We start from the raw sequence: 22242 nt of genomic DNA on the forward strand, positions 1-22242 counted from the left end.
TGGCCTGACTCTGCCACTCCCCGTTCTCATGGGGAGGAGGAGCACTGTGGCCTGGCTGACACAACCCCACCGTGCCAGAGAGGCAGTATGTCCCCACTGAGTGTGACGGTGTCCCTCTCAGTCCCTCAGTGAAGGGCGTAAGGTAGGGCACTCCTGCCCATGGGCCTGCACAAGTCTCTTCCATTCCCTGAGCCTCAAGTGCCCCACAGCTACCAGGGAGACGGTGCAATTGATGAGTTCTGAGGCCAAGTCCAACTTTCACTTCCCAAGAATAGGGGTGGTCAGGAAATAAGCTTTGAATCAAGTGTGAGAAGGGAAAACAAAACATAGCAATCCTTAAAATCTCACTTGGTAAGAGAAGCAGACTTTTCTTTTCTGTCCTTGTGCTGTAATTTAATGCCTGACAGAGACCAAGTCTTTGTTCAGAGAGTCAGCTGTGCCCCTTAAGTCCACAGAGCTTTTGCACTGCTGGAGCTCTAATATTAATCCAGCACTGCTCCCATTTCCTGCTCATTGCTGCCTTTTAAAGACTGGGCACAGGGTCCCTAGGCAGGAGTGGAGGGTGAAATGAGTAAACTGGTATTAAATTTAGAGAAGAAAAGATTGAATGGAAAACAGCTCAGGTGGTTCCTGGAAACACCCCTTTCCTAAAGGAGGAAGGAAGACTTGTAATCTGGTAATTCTTGTCTGAAGTGGCTCTCATCCATACCCACTGCTGCCCTTTTACCCACCTGGAAGAAGAGAAAGGAGAAGGATGAAAAATCTAACAAAATCATGTTGAAACCAGTTGAGAAATGTGTGTGCACAGGACCCTGTTAAAAGAATTTGTCCTTTTCAGCCAGTCCTTCTGCTGGTTAATTCTCCAGAAACCTTTTCATTGTCAGCACCTCCGGGTTTGAGGACTCCTTCAGGGCCTTTACCTTTTCTTCTCCACCTGGTACTCTGTCAGCTTTCAGGTTTTCAATTTCCTGTTGTAGCCGTGTCATCTCCTCCTTTAAAAGTGATATAAATATTTATAAAACTTTGGCAAGCTAGAAATTGGGTACAATTTTTCATCTTGATCCAGAGTCTTATTTTCACATTTTGTGAGTTTATGCTAAAACAAAAAGTCTATTAGGAAGTAACTGCCCTGATCTCCAATTTTCAGCCTGGGAAAGTTTTTTCCAGGAGGCTACAGGCAGCTGCGCTTCAGTCAGAAGAGCCCTTTCTTTGTAAAGGGCAGGTGAGACATGCAGGAATCACTGGGGCATGAAATAATTGGGTGGCTTGGAGCCCACTTCCAACTGACCTTCTCTGTTTCCACTTTTCCACAAGCCTGTCCACCTTCCTGGGTACCCCCTAGCCTAGGGACCTGCCTAACCAAGCCCCTTCCTTCCACTTGACCATAAGTAAGATCCAGCTTCCAGATGGCTCCTGGGCCAGATTGGCCTCTTCTCCCCTGGAATATACACAGAGCTCACCTGGCCTCACCTCTTGCCTCCTGCTAAGGTCATGGGCACTTGCATATCCATCACTTCCACTACTAGACAGCGAGTTCCCAGATGGTAGAAACAAGGGCTTACACATAACAAACTTCCCAGATTTTCAGGACATCCCTAGCTTTACATAATGTTATTCCTTTATATTTAATAACACTTTTATTTAAAATACATGTATAAATTAGAAAACATTATAAAGGACTGTGCTCTCAATTTTGGGGGTTTGACACACACGGTTACTAATCTAACTCAATTCTGGTGTCCAGTGAGGGACCTAACACAGTGCTCTACTCATCTTACGCAACTGACCCATAAGTGCTTCATGAATCTATTACTTTCTAACTGCACCTAGATAGGATGCCACATCAGGACAAGGGGAAGCAAAACAAGAGATTTTACAAGAGTCCTGGTTTAACGTCTACAGATATCAAGCAATACTTACTCGACAATGTGCTTTAAATTCTTGTTCCTGGCTTTTTAGATTTTCATTCATGGCTACAAGTGCTCTCAAGTTCTGCAGGATACTGAAGAGAAAAGACCAACAAATGACATATGGCAAGGCATTTTGATTTTATGAATCACAGCTAAAACCAAGTCTCAAGCTAAAAAAGGACTTCCTTTTTAATTTCCTCTGTCTCTCCCAAGTGTCTAATTGATTTCTCCACAAATGATTAAGACTACCATTATTTAATTGGGTCAGAGTCCATCAAGCTACATTCAAACAAACATTACAGAATCCAAAATTAAAATGTTAACTGCAGAAACATCAATGAGTTTCAAGAGTGCTGGATATACTTAATGATACCAATTACCCAACAGTACTCAAAACATAGGGGGAAAAGTAGGGAAAACTATTTTTAATATCTATTCTGAAAAAAAAAATGTTGCCTAAGGTCATTAACACACTAATTTGAAAATAAAAATGTCAAGCATCTAATAGTACTTTGTTCCATGTCATGACAGAAGGTTTTCTAATTATAAAGCCAAGTAAACTGTGGGTACTTCTTTGCTAAAAATGTCTGTCAAACCCAGAAATGCTTAATCTGTGCCTGAAGCTTTTTATGATTTCAAAATCTCATTCAAGTGAGTGACACTTAGGAGATATTACCACCCAAACTGTTTAGTGACAGAAATGTCAAATGTAATTTAAATTCTCTAAAAACAGTTAATTTAAGACCTGGCTGGTGTAGCTCAGTGGATTGAGCACGGGCCTGAGAACCAGACAATCGCGGTTCAATTCCCAGTCAGGGCACATACCGGGGTTGCAGGCAGGTTCCCTGCAGGCCCGTTCCCAGCAGGGGATGCATGAAAGGCAACCATACATTGATGTTTCTCTCCCTCTCTCCTTCCCTTCCCCTCTAAAGATAAATAAATAAAATATTTAAAAATAAATAAATAAAATAAAAACAGTTAATTTAAAATGTGAAAAAAAACAACCCACAGGCTGATTTTCACAGAAAAGACTCTACATTTACTCCCAAGGAGACAAGGCTTAAAGCAAATGATGTTAAAAACTGCTAACAATGTCTAATACCTACGACTGTGTATTACAGATTCCCAGTTCCAGACAAAACACAACTGAACTGAATCCTGAATCTTTCCAGTTTTCTTAAATATTTGGCTACAATTCTCCAAACTTAACGTTACATTTTTCTCCTATCCTCTCACTTGAATTATTGAGAACCACTGATACACTGTAATCCATACAGAATTTACATGAGCATCTGGTGACATCGCCAGACACTCAAACTACAGATATGGAGAACCTACCAGATTGTCACTGCTTGCTGGCATTCCATCAAAAGAAACTTTCAGCCTAACGTCTAAAAATCTTCTCAAGAGAAAGACTTATAAACTCAGAAACTGGTTTATAATTTGATCTGATCATTAAACTGTTTTCTGTTTTCATAGGCATACCTCTTATTACATACCCGATTGCTTGTTTACACAATACAGGTCTCACTTTGGGGGTCCCTATGTAGCACTGCCTCTTGAAATGAGATTCAACCATTTAACTGAACTGACTTATTTTCAGGACTAAGTAATTGAGTTAATGAAATAAGGAGCAATCTACAACTTCACTTCTGCAATGTAAACCTTTATTATTTAAAAGGGTGAGACTGAAGGGACCAAAGTTCTGTTACCTTGCAACTATTTTCCCTTTCCTGCCCAAGAGGCTGAGACAGAAGAAAATGTACTTCAGTAAGAAGATTTTAGGATGTTCCTCCTATCCTAATCTGAATTAAGTATGCTAAACAAGAAGGCTCCGGGCAATTGACATACCTTCATCCGGGGAGGTCCCTCCACAAACCTAATCTGGGATACTGTAAAGTATTGTAGGTCCCTTCCTCTATCACCTGGTTCTTATCTCTATTCAGACCTTTAGTTACTATAATTCTGTTTCTCATCTTTGGACCATATCTTTTTAACCTTCTTGCCAAATTTATCACCTGTAGGATACAATTCCAAACCAAGATGACGATGCTTCAGGGCTTCCGACCCATCCCTGTTTCTCTGTTCCAGTCTCAGATCTCACATGCCTTGTCTCCCTTATATCAGGCAGCGAGAGACCATACTCTATCAGGCAGGAACCATGACCCTTGTCAACAGGAAGCAGTTACTGAAAATACACTATTTTCCTTTAACACCCCTACAAGATTTTAGGGATGGAAGTCTCTGATGAGGGTATGAGGGAGGATAGTAAGAAGCTAGGAAAATTCCTTAGCAAGTGGAATGGGAAAACTGAGAGAGACGGTTCAACAAACTGCTCTGTAATTTACAGCCAGATACAGAAAGTCATCAGGGTAGAAAGCCCCAGGTGTCTAGCAACCAGCAAAACTGGAGCCAGATCTCACCCCCAGGGTAGCCTCTCTTTCCCTGGCATATAGCTGGTCATGTGGTTTAGAACCCCCTGACCTTTCACATCACTGGTCACGCAGTTCAGACCCTCCCCTGACCTTTCCTCCCTAGAGATAACAACTATGCCTCAGTTGTATGAGGTCTGTCCAGAAGGTACCCAGCCGTGCAATATGAAAAAGAGACATTTATTGAAGAAGATACAAGAAACATTGTACATAGGACAATGACACCTCAGTCCCCTTCAAAGTAGCGAGCTCACATAGTTCTTTCAAACGCCATCAACTGCTTTGTTATATTTTCCTGAATCTCATCAATGGCATGAAATCCCTTCCTTTTCAAAGGTGATTTTACTTTTGGGAAAAGGCGTAAGTTGAATGGTGCCAAATCTGGGCTGGAAGGGGGCCGAGTCAAATGGATGATTTGATGTTTGGCCAAAAAGCTCTGCACAAGACATGATGCATGAGCAGGCACGTTGTCGTGATGAAGCTGCCAATCATTAGGTGCCCTAACTGAGGTCTTCTGAATCATCTGAATAGTTTCCATGGAGGAATGTTTAAGCTTAAAGCAAAACCTGATGCAGATGTACTGCTCTATTCACACATTCATTTTGAATGCAATGGTCACACAATATACTTGTGCTCACATCTAACGCCCCTACTGACTAACACAGTGAAATCATCCTTGTTCATACATGCACATTCCAGTCCACTCTCCTTGGCTGCCAGGTTACATTGATGTTATTGTTATATTAACAATGGCTGGACTTTTTCCAGAGAGACCTTAAGCTTCAGCTCCAGGCCCAGAAAAGCAGCAAAACCAGGCAGGCATAGCTAGGACCAGCTACATTGACTAATGACCCCCTGCCTTGGCACCAACCAATCAGTAGAGACCATGACCCTGAAAGGACACATCTGGGAAAGCTAATGAATATTCTATTGAGATCCTCTCCTGCAACTTCCCCTAAAGAATGCACCTCTGGAAAGCAGGTAACACCTCTGAAGACAAAGAAGCCAGCATATGTTCTCCTTGGGGCATGCCCTCTTAAATCTCATTTTTTCAAGTGTATCTTCTTTCACTTAAACTCTAAGAGTCCCCATAAGACTTGCAACCAGGAGAGCAATAGGCAGGGGCAGCTCATCCCAGGCTAACCCCCTGAACCTGTCTCCACAGCTTCCTTTTCTCTGACTTTCCAGTGAGCCGACAGCAGCCCCATCTTGGCTCACTTCTTTCCCATAATGTTTCTAGAGCACCGAAGCACCCCCACCCAGGTGCTCTCTTGTTGCTTCTTCTATCTGAAGCCCTTCTTGTTTCACTGTCCCCAGCTTTAATAAATGTCCTCTCAAAATAAAAAATATATATATAATTAAAATAAACTGGTAACAGTTTGACTCCAGGGAGAACTGAGTATCTGGGGGATGAGGTAGGAGGGAGACTTTTCACCATGTACCTTTTTGTACCATGAATAAATTACTTAGTTTTTAAAAACAGAAAAATGGAAAAATGGTTAAAAAGCCCAAAACATACTGCTTTTGATCTTCAGGGCAACTGGGAGGAACAGGCAGCCCAAGCACATCTCAGCACGTGACTGAGCAATGGACCATTCTGGATACCACGTGAAATTAACTGACCTATATGAGGACAAAATTACCTCTAGCTCCTTAGTCCTGTGTTCTAGGTACTAGAAATTAAGCCACCAGGTACTGGAAAAGTTACTTTCTTTAAATAAAAAAATAAACACATGCTGAAACTTCTTACCTTGGATCAGCTTTGGATTCTATCTTCTCAAGGGATGCCTGTTCCTTATCCAGTTTCTCACTATAACTCTTCAACTGCAAGAGAGAACGGAGGCATTGTTGCTCGAGATTTGGTAGAACAGAAGAGCAAGCGCTTCCACTCTCCTTCCCCTTGGTTCCACCTGTACTCCACTTCTAATAGGTGGGTGAGCCCACAAGATTTAGCTAAATACTGAGAAAATAGATGGACATGAAAAATAGGATAGGGTTGAAGGGACAACATGGAAAGGTCAAAACCAGACCCTTCTTGATGCATACTGATAGTTAATAAAACATTGGCAACAACTTTCAATCACAGCAGCAAATGGGTAAAAAGTCAAGAGTAATGTTGACAGCAGGTACCTTTTACTAGGAAGGAGAACTAAAAGTAGTGGCTGTGAGACAGAGACCCGGGCTTAAATGTCAGAATGCCAGTATCAGGTTTATTAACAGGGCAGGACTAAATCTCCTATCTTCTAGAATTGTTTCACTTCCATTTTCTGAGTCAGAGTAAGGTTTTCAAAAAAGAAATTTTAAAGAAAGTTAAGAAATAAATATAAAGTGTACAGTTATGTAATAGAATACTAAGCCATTGTTAAAAATGCAATTCATAATGATTTCTAATATCTACTGTTACATGAAGAAAACAAGGTATAAAACCACAAATATAATATGCTTCCAATAATTACAAAGAAGTGGATATATTAAATGTATATGAAGGAGGACCCTACGCCCAAAAAAGGAATTACTTTCCAGAGGGCGAGTGAGTCCCTTGTAGTACAGGCTTCCCCTGCTAGGTGAGTGTTCTCAGAACCCACCTGTATCAGTGTACCAGCTGCCATTGTTGTGAGAGACTGTGTTTGGCTTCAGTGAATTTTTTTGAAGACTCTTAATGCGTTTGTACATTTCAATAATAGGCAACTTATGACTGCATCCACCCACACCCCAGTGAGTGTTCAGCAGTTTTAGGCCAAAAACAGCATGACCCCCACGCCCCACCCGGCCTATTCACTGGATCTCACCCAGAGTGCCTTTTTTTGTTACCCCAATGAAAAAAGTCCTCAAAGGGAAATGTTTTGCCGATGTAGGAGAAGTGAAACAAAAATAGCAGAAACACTGAAAGGCATCAAAATCACTTAGTTCAAAAGTCAATGAGTTCAGTGATTTTGGCAATGAGTTGTTGCCAAAATCAATGACTTCCACTTAGTAGTGGGAAAAACATCTTGGTAAGTGTACTGCATCAAATGGAGAGTACTTGGAAAGGGACTGAATTTTAAACATGTAAGAATAAATACACATTTTTATAAATAAATTCTTTTTGGGGGGTCCTCCCTTGTACATGCATAAAAGAATATACATGTTACTTGCATATGCATGAACTACTTCTGGAAAGATCCGTAATAAACTGGTTACACTAGTTATCTCTGGAGAGGCAAACTATGTGGCTGAGTTACAGTAGTATACCACATATACTTTGTGAATTTTGAACTATGTGAATGTGTTACTTATTCAAAAAAACAAGTTAAAAGATGTACCAAGGGCTCTAGCTGAAAATGAAAGACCAAACACAAGTTGCAGAAATCCCTTCTTGCCCCAGGTCCTAAAAATCTAGACTATTATGTTGGAACAAGGGACAAGAAAGATGGACAGTAGACAGGAATGGGTGGAGGAGGCCCACTGTATGGAATTAGTGGATGCAGAAGGACTGGGCTGCAGGGCTGGGATATGGATCAGGATCAGCCAGCTGGGCTAAACCACATGGCCTGGCTCCCTCAACCCATGGGCTAATTCAAGAGCTGGTGCTCGAGTCACAGAGGCAGGGCAAGGCCCCAGAGAGTCAACAATGCCCAGGAGAAGTGGGGAGTTGCTCAACCTCGAATATTAGTTACCACCGACTGATCCCACCAAAGAGTAGGACCCACCCTCCCAGATTAATCACATGAAGCAGGCTGCATAAAATGGATACACAGTCCACACATTGTTGGTAACAGAAAACCTGAGAATCAAAGAAGGGATCCCATCAAAAATTTTTAAACACCTGAAGAAAGATAAAATCATAAAAAAGTGCGTGGAGGACGGTGAAGGCTGGCATCATACGGCTGGAACCCACAGGGGTTAAGAAGGAGACAGTTAAATAGTTAACCACAAGCTTCAGCTGAATGCGACTGTAACTTTTGCAGAAGAAATATTTATCATTTAGCTAGCCTGGGAACAGAGCAATTATACCTGCAGTTTTTCCCTAAGCCTGTGAAACGTCCTTGAGCTTTATCGACTAACTCATAAAATAAACACAAAGACCATATTCAGGGTCCCTGTCTCTCCATCAGAGGACGAGGTCCCCACTTTTCCTTAAACTGTCTGTGTCTTTCTTAATCTCCTGTCACCCTCACCCCCTCAGGGACCTCCTCCCCATGCAGCTCTCGGCAAAGTCTATAAAGTTAACATGAATTTTGATCTGAAGAAATAGTTTATAAGTCAAGAAAAACTTGAGACAACTTATGCCCTTAGAAAGACAGGACAGGATGCAGCATATATTAAACAGAATTAATTTTGCATACAGAAAATTTAAATTGTGATTGCTGAAATTAAAAAGTAGACAGGCTAGAACCTGGTGGTGGATGCAGGGGCCAGCCAGTCTGCTGGGCCTTCTTACAGTGGCGTGCAGCCTGCCCTCATAGATGGCATGAAGTCATCTGTCCTCTACCTTCCACGCCTGGCTTTACTTTTCCTAAATTTAATGGAAAGATAGGTCTCCCTGGTTTTCAGTGCCACTAGGCTATCTTGGAAGACTGGGTTTTGTTGAAATGGTAAAACCCATGAATAATGATGTAAAAGGGTTCAGCGTACTCATTTTGCCCAGTCTTTGCCTAGAATAGGTAAGGAGACTGAGGCCTAAACACAAAGCTCATTACTTATTCACAAGCCTGGTCTTCAGTATTCTGACAAAACCAGACTTCTTCCTAAGTTATTTAGAACTAGGTTTTGTACAGCTTCCCATTTTTGTAGATGGGAATTAGTTTGACTGTCCTACTAGTAAGCTCTCTTAGAGGTGTTCCATGCCACACTACCAGCTTGGCCCTCTGCATGACCTTTCTGCCTTAGTTTCCCTATCTGCAGAACAGAGATGATAACTGTGTCATTAGGGTTGTTGGGAGGAGTCATCGGACTTATATACCAGTGACGGGCCCAGAGCATACCCAGCCCATAGTAATGCTGACTGCTATTATTATTTGAGGATAGGCAGAATACTTCTTACTGAGTTAAATCACACCTCTACTTTTTCAGCACCTGAAAGTGGCTTAAGAAATACGTGATTTAGTGTTCAGCACAAAAAGCCACATAGGATTTATATCCTAAGGCATATAAATGCCTTAGGTTTAGGAAACTGGTGTCAAGATGTAGTCCCTTTAATATTTTCCAGATTGTTATACAGACTGATCCAGACTTGGCAAACTTCATGTTAGGGACTCTTCAGCATTAAAAGTAAGACAGCAGCAGAAATTCCACCCCAAGAGCTGGTCATCTAATCCATAAGGAATATAATCACAGAAGAGTAGAAAGAAAGCTCATTTACCCTAACAGGCATCTTTAGAAAGAATTTTAGAAGAATTTCCTCTAACTGCCCATTTGAAACATTCTGATAATAAAGTGATTTAGTCCAGGTCAGAATTAAAAATCTTTGTCAGGTTTTCAGGTATATAAGTGTTGCATACTGCTGTAAACATAAGAATTTTAAGGAGGCAGATTTCATGTGAAATTTTAAAAAACAGCGACTGGTTTGGTTTCAGAGATGTCTGAAGATCAGTCCAGTTTCCACGAGGTAAAAAAAGTACTAGGCGGGGCACTCACAAAGAGGCCTTTATAGAGTATAGCCATAGCCTGAGCTCCAAAATCACAATGAGAGCTCTCCTGGTCCAGGTGAGGGCAATATTATGGGAATGCACAGGATACAACTATCTCACTCTCCTCATGACAGAGCTGGCATCAGAGGTGTTTGTTTTGCTCCTCTGCTTCTTGAGCAATCTGATGTGGGAGGTAAGCAACACTCTAATGAAAATGTGAGATGGTACACTCATAATCTACATTAGAAAATGAACCACATGCTCCAAAACATACCAGTAAATCCCCTTTTCTTTTGAAACCTCCTCCTCCATCCCACCTAGGCTTAATCGGTAATTTTGAACAGCAAATTACATTACTGTGGTTCTCTCATATTACAAAGGGAAATTGTCTCACTCTCACTAAATTCCATATTTAGGAGCTATTCCACGCCCTGCAGCTTGAGGAGCAGAGGCCACTGACTGTGAATGACCCACCACGTTCTTTGTTATGGCCTGCCCCAACCCCCATCAGACCTACCTTCCTCAGGAAGCCTATCCTGACCCTTGCACCCACTCTGTGATGCCTCCCACCTAAATCACTGATGGGTTAGACAGAACAGAGAAGCATGGATAAACTGATGGCATGGGTCAGGCACTGTCATGTGATTGTCCTGTGCCCCCAAATAGGCCTGAGCCCTGAGAAGGGATTCATGACTCCTCCACATAGACTGATGGCACACGACATTCATAACAGTGCAGGTCAAAAATGAATTTTAAAAAGGCCTGCAGAGGAAGATAAATCAGCTCACCTCTGTCAGTGTTTTCTTCATTTCATCGTACCTGGCTTGTAGATTGGTGTGATTTGCCTGTAGCTGTAAAGGAAACATACAAGACAGCTGCTCTTATTCTTACATCATAGATATGGGTGATACTCCCACTTCACAGATGAGAAAATACAAGTGCAGAAAGATTTAAACTGAGCAAATGTGGGAATTTTAGAAAGGATGTCAACAGCAAATGAAGAAAAAACTCATATATAATACAGTATCAACTACATGTCAGGAAAGATACCAGATACTCTGCATAAATCCTATCACTGAAACTTATGTTCAATGGAAGAGGACAATATCCTTATTTTAAAGATGAAATATAGACTCAGGAAGATTAAGTTACTTGACTAAAGCTTCACAGCTGATAACTGATAAAGCCTGGATTTAAATTCAGGTCTAACTTTTCTACATGGCTACAACTGCTTCAGTTAACCAACTTGCCCATTCACAGAATACAAACTGCACTTCAGTACTCAGGATTCCAGCAAAGAGTATGACTGATTGGCAAACGATGCAAGAAAGAAGAAAGCATTCAGGACTTCAACACTAACAGGAAGAAAACAAATTACCTTTATTTTGAAAGTTGCATAAATTGTAAACTACATCTCAGAAATGTCATTCTCCTTTTCCTTACTAAAAAGGTTTATATAGCCTTGTGTTGTCTATGAAATTTTAGAAATCTGAAAACATTCCACTAAAAGTTCAAAGGGTTTGCACATTTCTACTTTGTGAAAGGGGAAATGGCAGAAACCATTATCAAATTATTTGTTACCTGTGTACAAATCAACACTGAGAAATTTTATCCTATTATCTCAAAAATTATGTCAAAATCACTTTGCCCCATCATTGAACCTGTAAGCAACTTATTGAGAATTATGTCATCTTCAGGAATCATTACTCCTCAATCATACTTATATCAGTCTTCAGATCAATGAGTGGTTATACTTCAACAAGGCCTATCAGGAAGCCAACTCAAACAGAGAACAAAAGTGACAAAGGAGGGAAGCAGGAAGGCTCTGGCTTCTCCCCTTTCACAGTGAGGCACCTGTGAAGGGACAGCTTTTATTAATCTAGTAGAGATGACAGTATTTCTACAGGAAGGGGTTTTTTCCCCCCTTTTCCTCTTGAAATCTTAGTGGTTTAACTCTTGAAAACTCTTTGAAGCTACAGGAAGGAGTCCTGGCATTTTCCCAAGGGCTTCAGCCACCTGCCTGCCCTCTTCTCACCCCTGCACCCACCCACCCATCTGGTATTTACCCAATGCTCTGCTCAAATGAGGTGAATGGGAGGAGACTACGAACACAACACAGTCCTTGCCCTCAAGGACCAGTAAAGTGGGGACAAGAGTAGTCTGAGCAGAGCAACAGCTGAGGCAGGCCCATGAGGTGCCCAAGGAAACAGTCACCTTACTCATTAGGAAGTTCAAGGAAGGCTTCACCAAGAGATTCACATTCAACAGCTGGATCTTGGCAGAGAAGTAGATGTGTGCTAAGAATGGAAGACTATTCTCTTCTGTTAACTAATTTAAGTAGTAAGTGTTTTACTCTTCTCCTCATCTGACCATATTTTCTTAAACAGGACTGTCCCAGTAGCTAGGCTTAGTTTTCATTTTGCTGTAGTCCTCCAGGTTTCTCCTGCCTACATTTTCTGCTTCCTTAACCTTCATCGCCCCCAAAATTCAGCTGCTATTTAATACTTTCTTACTTGCTTCCTCTTTCTTTCCTCAATCTTTGGTGTCTTCTCAGTTATCTACCAGATAACTCGGCTGTACTGCAGTTCTGTGCCACTGCAGCAGTTCACTTGGATCATGAGATGTCCTCTACTCCTCCTCTTGCTTTTACCCCTCCCCCATTCCTCTGCTGGACTCAGAACTTCTCCAGGGTTCCTATCACCAAGGCCACAGGTGCATCTTGGTTGCTTTACCCCTGCATTACTTGTAGGAGAGGTTCTTAAAGTTTCAATTCTCTCTTATACTCTTGGTAGAAATGAAAATTGGTAAAAATAATTGATGAATAATTTGGCAATTTTTCACAAAACTGACAATGCATGTATTTTTTGATCCAACAATTCTACTTCCTAAAATACATATTAAAGACATATTTACATATTTGCACAAAGAGACAGCATGAAGACATTCATGGCAGCATAAACTTGCAACTGGGAAAAAATCTTGGAGAAACCTACATACCCATGAATAGGAGTCAGGTTAAATAAATTACAGTACATATATACTATGCCACACTATATAGTCATTAGAAAATATAAAGTAGATCTACATGTTCAAATCTTGTTCCACTGTTAATAAGCCATGTGACTACAGGCAAAATTACTTCCTTTATCTGTGTCTCAGTTTCCTTATTTGTAAAATAAGGACAATCTACAGCCATACCGCCTGGAATCCACCTGATCTCAGAAGCAGGGTCAGATCTGGTAAGTACTTGGATGAGAGAGTACAGTAACAGTACCTTCTTCATAAGGATGTTGTGTGAATTGAATGAGTTAATTAAAAAAAAAACACCTTGTAGTCAGTAAGAAAGCCCTTACTAGCCATTATTATTACTGAAAGAAAGATATCTGTGATAGAGTAAGTGAAAAACAAACTCAATTTTGTAACCAGACTATCCACCATCCCCAGGTGAATGGGCATATATAAGTACTTGCAAAGGTCTAGAAAATAAAGGTTGGGTCTAAGAAGCAGAACATTTTTTTATATAGTTCTATACTATTTGGTTTATTTACAGTAAGCTTATATGAGTCCTATAATTTAAAAGATGTAAAAACTTGGTTGAAGTGCTTAAACATTGATATAGGAAAAAATGTGTTTAGTATACACACACACACAGAATATGCTCCCTTAGTGTGACTCACTATTCAGTGTCACTAAGAAGAAAGTGTAAAGTGGGCTCACGGGGCCAGATGAAGTGGCCAGAAAGACAGTTGAGAGAACAGAAGGATCTAGAATTGAAGCTCTAGAGACCTGGATTCTTACATAAAAGGCTTATTGTTAGGATTGTTGTTTTGTGACCCCTGTGACTTCTGACAGATAGAATTAGAGACTATTACGAGATGAAAAAATTCTATAATCCAGCTAGCTGAGACGTGAGCAGCAGAAGGACAGATTTAGGGACAGTAACAAAGGGGTGTCCAACCTGTGGTTCATGGGCCACATGCAGCACAGGATGGCTATGAATGCCACCCCACACAAAATCATAAATTTACTTAAAACCTTTTTTTTTTTGCTCATCAGTTTTTGTTAGTGTTTGTGTATTTAATGATGGTCCAAGACAACTCTTCTTCCAGTGTGGCCCAGAGATGCCAAGAGGCATTGGACACACCTGGCAGAGGCTTCATACTTTTTTGACAGAACATTGCAAATTAAATTGGGTTTAGCAAGTTACCTAGAAAAAAATGCATATTCTTACAGCCCAAAAAAGTGTTTATGAAAATGTTGATGTTGATTTTAAATCTTTGTAAAACATTCACATCTAGGCTTATTTGGAAACATTTTCATCTTTGGTTCCTTGTATTTGCATAAAGCTTTGGTTCATAAAAGTCCATTCCTGTTTGTATTTCCATTTCATTCTTGAAGCAGTCTTTCCAGGCATATTTTTATCATCATCTGAGACTCCCTAATTCACATGTGATATGTGACCCTAGGCAATTCCCTACCTCATTTTCCTCACCCAGTTGGCCAAGCACATAGGCAGGGGTTATTGTATGTGCCGGTGCCACTGCAATAATGATCACTGTCCTTTACTGACAGCCTGATGCATATTAGGCAGTATGCCTAAAAAATAATAGGTTCTGCTCTGGCTGGTGTAGCTCAGTGGATTGAGCGCAGGCCTGAGAACTAGACAATCGCGGTTTGATTCCCAGTCAGGGCACATGCCTGGGTTGCAGGCAGGTTCCCTGCAGGCCAGTTCCCAGCAGGGGATGCACAAAGGGCAACCATACATTGATGTTTCTCTTCCTCTCTCCTTCCCTTCCCCTCTAAAGATAAATAAATAAAATCTTAAAAAAAAAATAGGTTCTTAGTAAACACAAGTTAAGGGAGGCTTGCTGTTTTCAGCTGGACGAAGCACGTGCCTGGACTGCCCCTGGAACGAGGCATAGCATTCCTTCTCTCCAAGTTTAAAGAAAACATCTACTCATGCTGAGATACTCTGGTTCATAGGGTCTGCAATATCCTCACAACTATCCTCCCTCAGAGGACATTCTGACGGATAGAGCCTCATCCTTGATTCACTGCCATCTTTTTGAACCAATCACTTTCAGGTTATTTTCTCTGGCAAGGATCAGGAGTAAAGAATAATCTTTGTGCTAAGAATTAAGATGCCTAAACAAATCATCAAATGAAAACCAATCACAGTTCACCCTGGTATCCTTGTTTGCTTATGATTCAGGGTGTTTGGTAAAACCAACCTATTGTTTGTTCACCTGTGGTAGAACAAATTATAACAGAACAAATTCAATAAAATAAATAACTGGGTAGGACCATTTGATATAGTACTATCTTTGAAGGTGTGGGATCTGAAAAGATAAAAAATGTACAAATTCAAAATGCCAACTAGCACCCATTTTTCAAAAGTCAATTGTTGAAATTACTGGTGAACTTCAGAAAGCAATATTCATTCCCATTTTCTCCTGCTACATGTATTTTTCTAATTAATTAAATCTTATTACCAATGCATGTAACAATGCTTTATCTTCTAATGACTGTTCCTGAGTCAACGCCCCCCCCAGCTTCCTCTTATGTCTACTTTTCAAGGTGAATATATAAAGGTCTTTCTAAAACAGTACTGTCCATCATCAAACATTACAGATGCCATTCCCTAAAGCGCTCTTAAAAATGATTCTGTTTCCTCCATTTCCCCTAGCATCACTAGTCAAAGCCACCAAGAGCTCATGTCTGGACTACTGGATCAACCTCCTAATAGTTCTACTGGGATCCAAATCCTTAATTCATGCTCCCAAAGCAAACAGAATGTTCTTTGAAACAAGCAAGGCTGATCATGCTACTTTTCTTCTTAAACCCTAAAATGGCTTCTACTGTCCTTAACATGACCTCAGAGGGCTCTGTGGACCAGCTGCCTCATGCATGACTCTCCAGCCATAAAACAGAAACTGGCTAAGACCCTTCCTCTCCCAGGTCTTAGTTCATGTTGTTGCCTAAATCTTCTCCCAAGCCCCACACACTTCCCATGCAGACTTCCTCCCCAGCCAGCGCCCACTCATCTTTCCAGCTGCAGTCCTTTGTGACCAAGATTAGGTCAAGTCTCCCTATCAGCTCTCTAAACTTCTTTCAAGCACTTACCACGTCGCAGCTCTAACTAAATGATGCATGTGCTTTGCTTAGTGTATGTCTCCCATTGCTCTCTTAAGATCCTTGAAAATGGGGATACCTTTTTCTTCATTCATCCTCATAGTCTACTTTATTTCCTACCATGCAGAAGTGCTGAGTAAATATTTGTGAATTAATAAATGATACTCTTGCCCTGTGATCTTCTAGAACAGAGGTTGGCAAACTTTTCCTGTTAAGAACCAGATAATAAATATTTTAGGCTTTGTAGGCCATGTGGTCTCTGCTGTACCTACTCAACTCTGCCACAGGAACTTGACAATAGACATAGAAAATATGTACACATGCATATATATTCATTCCAAAAAAGCTTCGCTTACAAAAACAGGTAGAGGCTGGGTTGGCACAAGGGCCATAGTTTGCTGACCCCTGTTCTAGAACCTCCTTTAACCATTTTACCACAAAGACCTTAACTCCTCCCCCAATTTTTCACTTCTTGAACAATGGCTCCGTTTTACTTGAATAAAATTATGAAAAGAAAACACCAACCTCTTCCAGATGTTTGGTCTTCTGCAGAATCTGCTTGTTCAAGGAAATGACTTTCCGACGGTGAAGTTGGGAGGTTCCTAATTTTTCTGGACTTTCTTCAGCTGACAGCTCAGACTGCTGTGGAAAACAGGGAAGGCAATCCCAAAGGACTTAATCAGTCCACCTTGGTTCATGTAAAAGAGATCCATTCCTGCTCAGTCTGGGCAGAGCACCACTGGCTCCTGTGTACAATGTAGGTCCAGAGAAGAGACTCAGCACAATGATCACTCCCTGTCTATGTAACTGCATTCCTGGCACGGGGAATGGCATGTGCAGAGCACAGGAATATAATATCGACATAACTGTGATTATATTGTTATCATCAGGCAAAGAGCATCATCAAAGGTCCTAAACAGAGGAGTAACATGATCGAACACACATCTTCATGTTATCACTGTGGAGTTACCAAGGATGATGAATTGATTCAATTTCATTAATGGTTAAAAAGTTTAAACATTCAGAAGCACTTACAATGAAAAACATTAGTCTCCCAACTTATTTCTCCCCACCCATTTCTCCCCACTCTTTTAACCATTTCTTATTTCTCTTTGTCTGGTATTCACAGAACATAGATTTGAGAAGCATAAAAGTTGCTGACAGAGGCCAGTAGGAAATTCCTGAAATTATATACATTAGGAGGGGATGGAGAAGAAGGATTGGATAGGATATAGAGACTGTCAGGAATGGAAGTAAGGGAGAGATGTCTGGACCAGGTGATGAGGTGAATGTAGCAACATTCCTGAGAAATCACACAAAGAAGGAAGAAGCCTGCTGTAGATGCTGAATTCAAACACATGCTGCAGGACACCAAGGAGAATCTCAGGAAAAAGAAACAAAAAAGCTGACCCTGTTGCTATAGGTATACTTAGAACACTCATTTGGAAGATCGTAGACAGCTTTACTGAACATGAATAACTTAATACCCATTATAACCACATTTTATTTTGGGTAAGGATTTCCCTGAATAACTCAGCAGCATTGTTAATAGGTGATGACTTTTAGCTCCTTAACAACTCTGGAGGTAGGAAACAACCAGCAGGGTGTGGTTGCATAAAACAGTAAGGAATATCATTTTCTATCTTGTGGGCTGGTAGGCCATAAAGGAAATAGAAAAACAAAGCATTTGGCTTTGCAACATATCTAGTCTTGAAACCTAGGATTTTGGAAAATGTCAACTAACATATATCAGCTTATCCACATTTCTGGGAAGTGAAATTTACCTTTTAAAGATATAATTGGACATATCAAGACATCCATGACCTGTAGTCTGGGAGAGTTCATTTTGAAAATTATTTGAGTACAAAAAAAGGGGAGGAAGAGGAAAGAGCAACCCCTCTCAATTTCCAAATCACCTGTCAGAAACAGAATTACGGTTAACTAATATGTCTGCTCTACTTTGACTGCATCACCCTTAACTGTGTTATTAACTTGGCCACTTTTGTCTGCTATAAATTTAGTAGTGTTTTTCTTATAAATAATTTAGATTTTGGTTTTAACATCCAACTTGACCCTGATTTCTAAAGTGTCATTGGAATATCCTCAAAGAATTTTACCTTACTAGCAGAATGACATAAGCCTTCTACCTCACAATTTAGTGACATTTAAATTAGAATTAATTCCCCATCCACAAGAACTACCCTACATGGTATATCCCCATGTTTGGTGTTCAGATTATCTTCAGTACCCTGATCCCTGATCTCCTCCAGCTACGTGTCGGGATTTGAACCAGACCAAGCTGTGGGTAGGCAGGTCAGAGGGGGTCAGTGTCTCACTTGTGTCCCAGACCTCCTCCAGTCTGCAGGGGTGAGCACACACTCACTCGCTGCTATCCGGAACCCTGGGCACGGGTTGGATGATGTCTCCAACTCTTAGTAGGATTTCTGGCTGATTAACTGATTTTATGACCAAAATTCCAAGAGAATGAATACTGCATTTCCCACTAAACGTCATTCCCTCTTATCAGCATATGTGGTACACACGCAGCTTTATTTTAAAACTATGACCTTTGACTTCACTTCTAAAAACTCTTCATCAAGGGAAACTAGTGGCTATCTTGATATATGTAAAGATTTCCAGGATAGTCTATCTCTCTTTCTCCCTATAGCTGGCTGTCTTTCTCTCTCTTGTATCTATCTATCTATCTATCTATCTATCTATCTATCTATCTATCTATCTATCTATCCATCTATCTAGATTTAAAATTTTAGCCACACATCTCACAGGACCCTTCCAGGGGAACTTCAAGGTCAAAATCCTTTTCATAATAATACTAAGATATTTTTTCATTCTCATAATTTTATAGTGAAAAATTTCTAGGTTTTACATGATATGTGATAACATCACTGCTTTGAATATGTTATATATTTATTATGGTGATTTGTAAATTAATTAATATATAAGCTATTGGGATCTCAGTAATTTAAAGAGTTCTAAAGGGTCCTAAAACTAAAAATTTTGAGAACCACTACTTTATTTTAAGGAGCCTGACTCACTCAGAAATTCTTTATTGGCCCCAATCATTGATTGAGACAGCCTCATAGCACTGAACTCCAATCAATGGAGTGGGCCCAACCACCATTTATATAACACCCGGAGGGGGAAATCCTTTCTGATCCCACTCTTTTACCAGACAGGTGATTCTGAGAACCATAAAAACAGAGAGAAAATATCAACAGAGCACAGAAAGACGCTGGAAGTCTCTGTACAAATATACTATTATATGTCTGCGGTAATAGTATGTATTCTCAGCAAACACGGGCTTTCAAATCCTTTTTCTTACTGCTAGGTAGCAATTCTCATTGCTCTGAGGAGTCCCTTAAATTTGTATTTGCAAAGCATTAACATACACCAATATTGGGACAGTGAGTGCCATTTCCATATTTGACATTTCTCTAGCCAAATTAAAATGAATAATGTGCATATGAGCAGGACCACAGTACATATGAATTTGTGAGTTCCTTCACTTGCTTTTGAGTCTAGAGATGGTACTATGCAAACTGCTTTCTTTAATGGGAAGTTAAAAATAATTTATTCTAGAGCTGAACAGCAAAGACTTCTTAACCTAATCAATGGAAAGCTGATTGCTTTATTTTTCAAACTTACTTTTAATTAAGCAATCTAAGTGTTTCATTTCTTTCGAATACCCTCTAAAAAGCCTGAAGCACAAGACTGATGAAGGCAGAAACAGGTCATTAAGGTACGTCCCATCTGACATTCTTTTCATTGAGAGTCATAGTGGGAAAAACACTGAAGATGACAAACTTGGATGTTGAAGAATGAGACAAAACTGTTCAGCTGGAGAATAGGAAACAGGGCTTTTCAGTAAATTCTTGACATAAAAAAATGTAAATCCTGGGGCGTATTAATTGATTTCAACTTGAAAAGTGTAACATCTCTCAAAAAAATTACCAACCATGTACAAACGTTCCACTTGTGTTTACATTGGAGTGAAGGTTATAATACCAATCTAATTTTGTTCAACAATTTCAGATTAAGAATGTGCTTTCAAACTACAACATGGATTAGATGACTTCTAGTTCAGATTCAATGTTCTCTAATAACTGACATTTCACAACTCCCATTCTGAGGGAAATCAGATTTAAATGTTATTTAATAATAGCTCATTTCAAAATAGTAAATTCCTCAAAGAAACAAAGAAATGATTACTTTAGCTAAAACTATATATTTTCATAATGAAAGAGACCCAAAAGGTCATCTACATAAAATCTTTTTAATACAGGAATCTTCCCTATATTACCCCTCTCCCCCAATACGGTCACTAATCGTCAATAGTAAAGATCCCTATCTCACAAGGGGGCCAGAAGTTCTCTTCTGAACAGATGAACTTAAGTTACTGGCACCTTGATGAACCTTCCTATTACAAACAAATAGAAAATAGAAAACATTTATTTATTTAATCTTTTAAGAATCTATAAGCTAGCAAGAATGTAAGAAACCTTGGAAGGACAAAAAACTAGTGAAAGTGGAAATCCAGGAAGGTATGTGAATTCACTGAAGTTGGTGTTTTTCTTGAGCATATTTGCCAAAATCAGGTGATCTCGACCTTTAATTTTTCAATTCAGCACCTGCTGTGCGCATAAACCTTGACACAGGCATGAGGAAAAGTGTGCAATGAGATTTTGTAACAACAGATTGGCCCACAGGTGATTTTTTGTTTTTGTTTTTTAAATTGCTGTTCAAGTTCAGTTGTCTCCATTTCTCCCCTACCACGCTACCCCACCCCACCCATCCTGCTTCCCACCCTCGAACCCGCCCCTCTTTAGCTTTGTCCATGTGTCCTTTATACATGTTCCTTGATGGCACATGTCGCTCTGTGATCCAAATTTACACACTGCTTAGATGGTACAATAGACCTGGGCTGGGGTGTCCCTGGGTGCTTGCCAGAAGCAAAAGTAAATCTTGTCTGGAAGAACAAAACTTCAACTCTAGGACTCAAAGAAATTCTACAGATAAATTTCTAAGAAATATGAACTTACAGTCAAAAATCAAAAGCACACACAAAGTCCAAGTATGATGGGCGAAAGCCAGCAGAAATAGACAGCAAAATCAGGTCTGCCAAGATTCAACCAAGTACCTGCGCATTCCTTCCTGAAGCAACAGAGATTAAGTGTAATCACTCTTTCAGTTTACTTTGTCTTATCTAGAAGCATCACAGATCTTTCCTCTCTCCTTTTTATAACAAGCTGTCAGTAACCTTCTCCATCTTGGTTGTTCTCCTCTGAAATTTTCAATTACTCCAGGTGTAGTCTGAGAACAGCAGACAGGATGGAACCATCCATCTACTTGCCCTGATCCACACTGTATTTCTATTAATGAAGCTGAATACATAAACACTTTTCAATATTCTTGACTCCCACTAATTTCAAAGACACACATTCATGTAACATTGCTTAATCTAAGGCACAGCTCTAGGTCCCAAGGTAAAAATGCACTTAACATTTATGATGTATGTAAAAAAATCCAAACCTCTCACTTTTATCCCCATGAGCTACTGTCAGGGTAGATGACATCCTCATCAAATCCTGAATTGGTACAACTGATTTTTCTGAAACTAAATAAAATAGTTCATATTTACCTTCTTTAAAAAATAAATTGATTGGTTTGGGGTCATAATTTCAATCTAACATATTTTTGAATATTGATTCCATTCTCCAGTGTACTAGACACCTCTTCTTTTCTCACTTTAAATTAAATGATGTTCAAATTTGACAAAAATATTTTTTATGTCTTTCTTCAAACTGATAAGGACCCTGGAAGGTATAGGCTGTCCTGTGAGACTTGAGACAATTCTACCATGCTGACAATTCATTAGCAATACCATTCTCCCTGCTGGTAGTAAGTTACTGTGTATCTCATTAGGAAATCTTGAAGCAGTTTGGAAATACAAACATATTTAGCATGATTCTCTCTAGATATACTGGGATCCTTTCTCTAAATTCTGATTACAGCTGTAAATCTCTTCCTACTTTCCTTGGTTGGTTTCAACTAACCTTTGATCAGACTCTATTATGTGTGGGGCAGAGTGGAAGACATTACAGATGTGGAAAAAGACACAGGTGTTACCACTGGACGATT

General features: G+C 40.0%; 1 protein-coding gene across 3 annotated transcripts in view; it reads right to left on the minus strand.

The window, feature by feature from the left end:
* The window catches only part of CCDC93 (coiled-coil domain containing 93), a 116003-nt gene that overhangs the window by 30372 nt on the left and 63389 nt on the right, over positions 1–22242 (minus strand). For 2 of the 3 annotated variants that reach the window (XM_037151569.2, XM_053671817.1), the window contains 5 exons: positions 16609–16725; positions 10740–10802; positions 6093–6166; positions 1921–2002; positions 921–992 (listed from right to left, as the gene is read on the minus strand). In XM_037151569.2, coding sequence (XP_037007464.2) covers positions 921–992; positions 1921–2002; positions 6093–6166; positions 10740–10802; positions 16609–16725 — 408 coding nt within the window. The remainder of the gene's footprint in view (positions 1–920; positions 993–1920; positions 2003–6092; positions 6167–10739; positions 10803–16608; positions 16726–22242) is intronic. The other variant, XM_053671818.1, reaches the window with a different exon arrangement.

The sequence above is a fragment of the Artibeus jamaicensis genome, unplaced genomic scaffold (genome assembly GCF_021234435.1).
Source record: "Artibeus jamaicensis isolate MK-2021 breed Jamaican fruit bat unplaced genomic scaffold, CSHL_Jam_final contig_710, whole genome shotgun sequence".
Classification (NCBI taxonomy): Eukaryota; Metazoa; Chordata; class Mammalia; order Chiroptera; family Phyllostomidae; genus Artibeus; species Artibeus jamaicensis.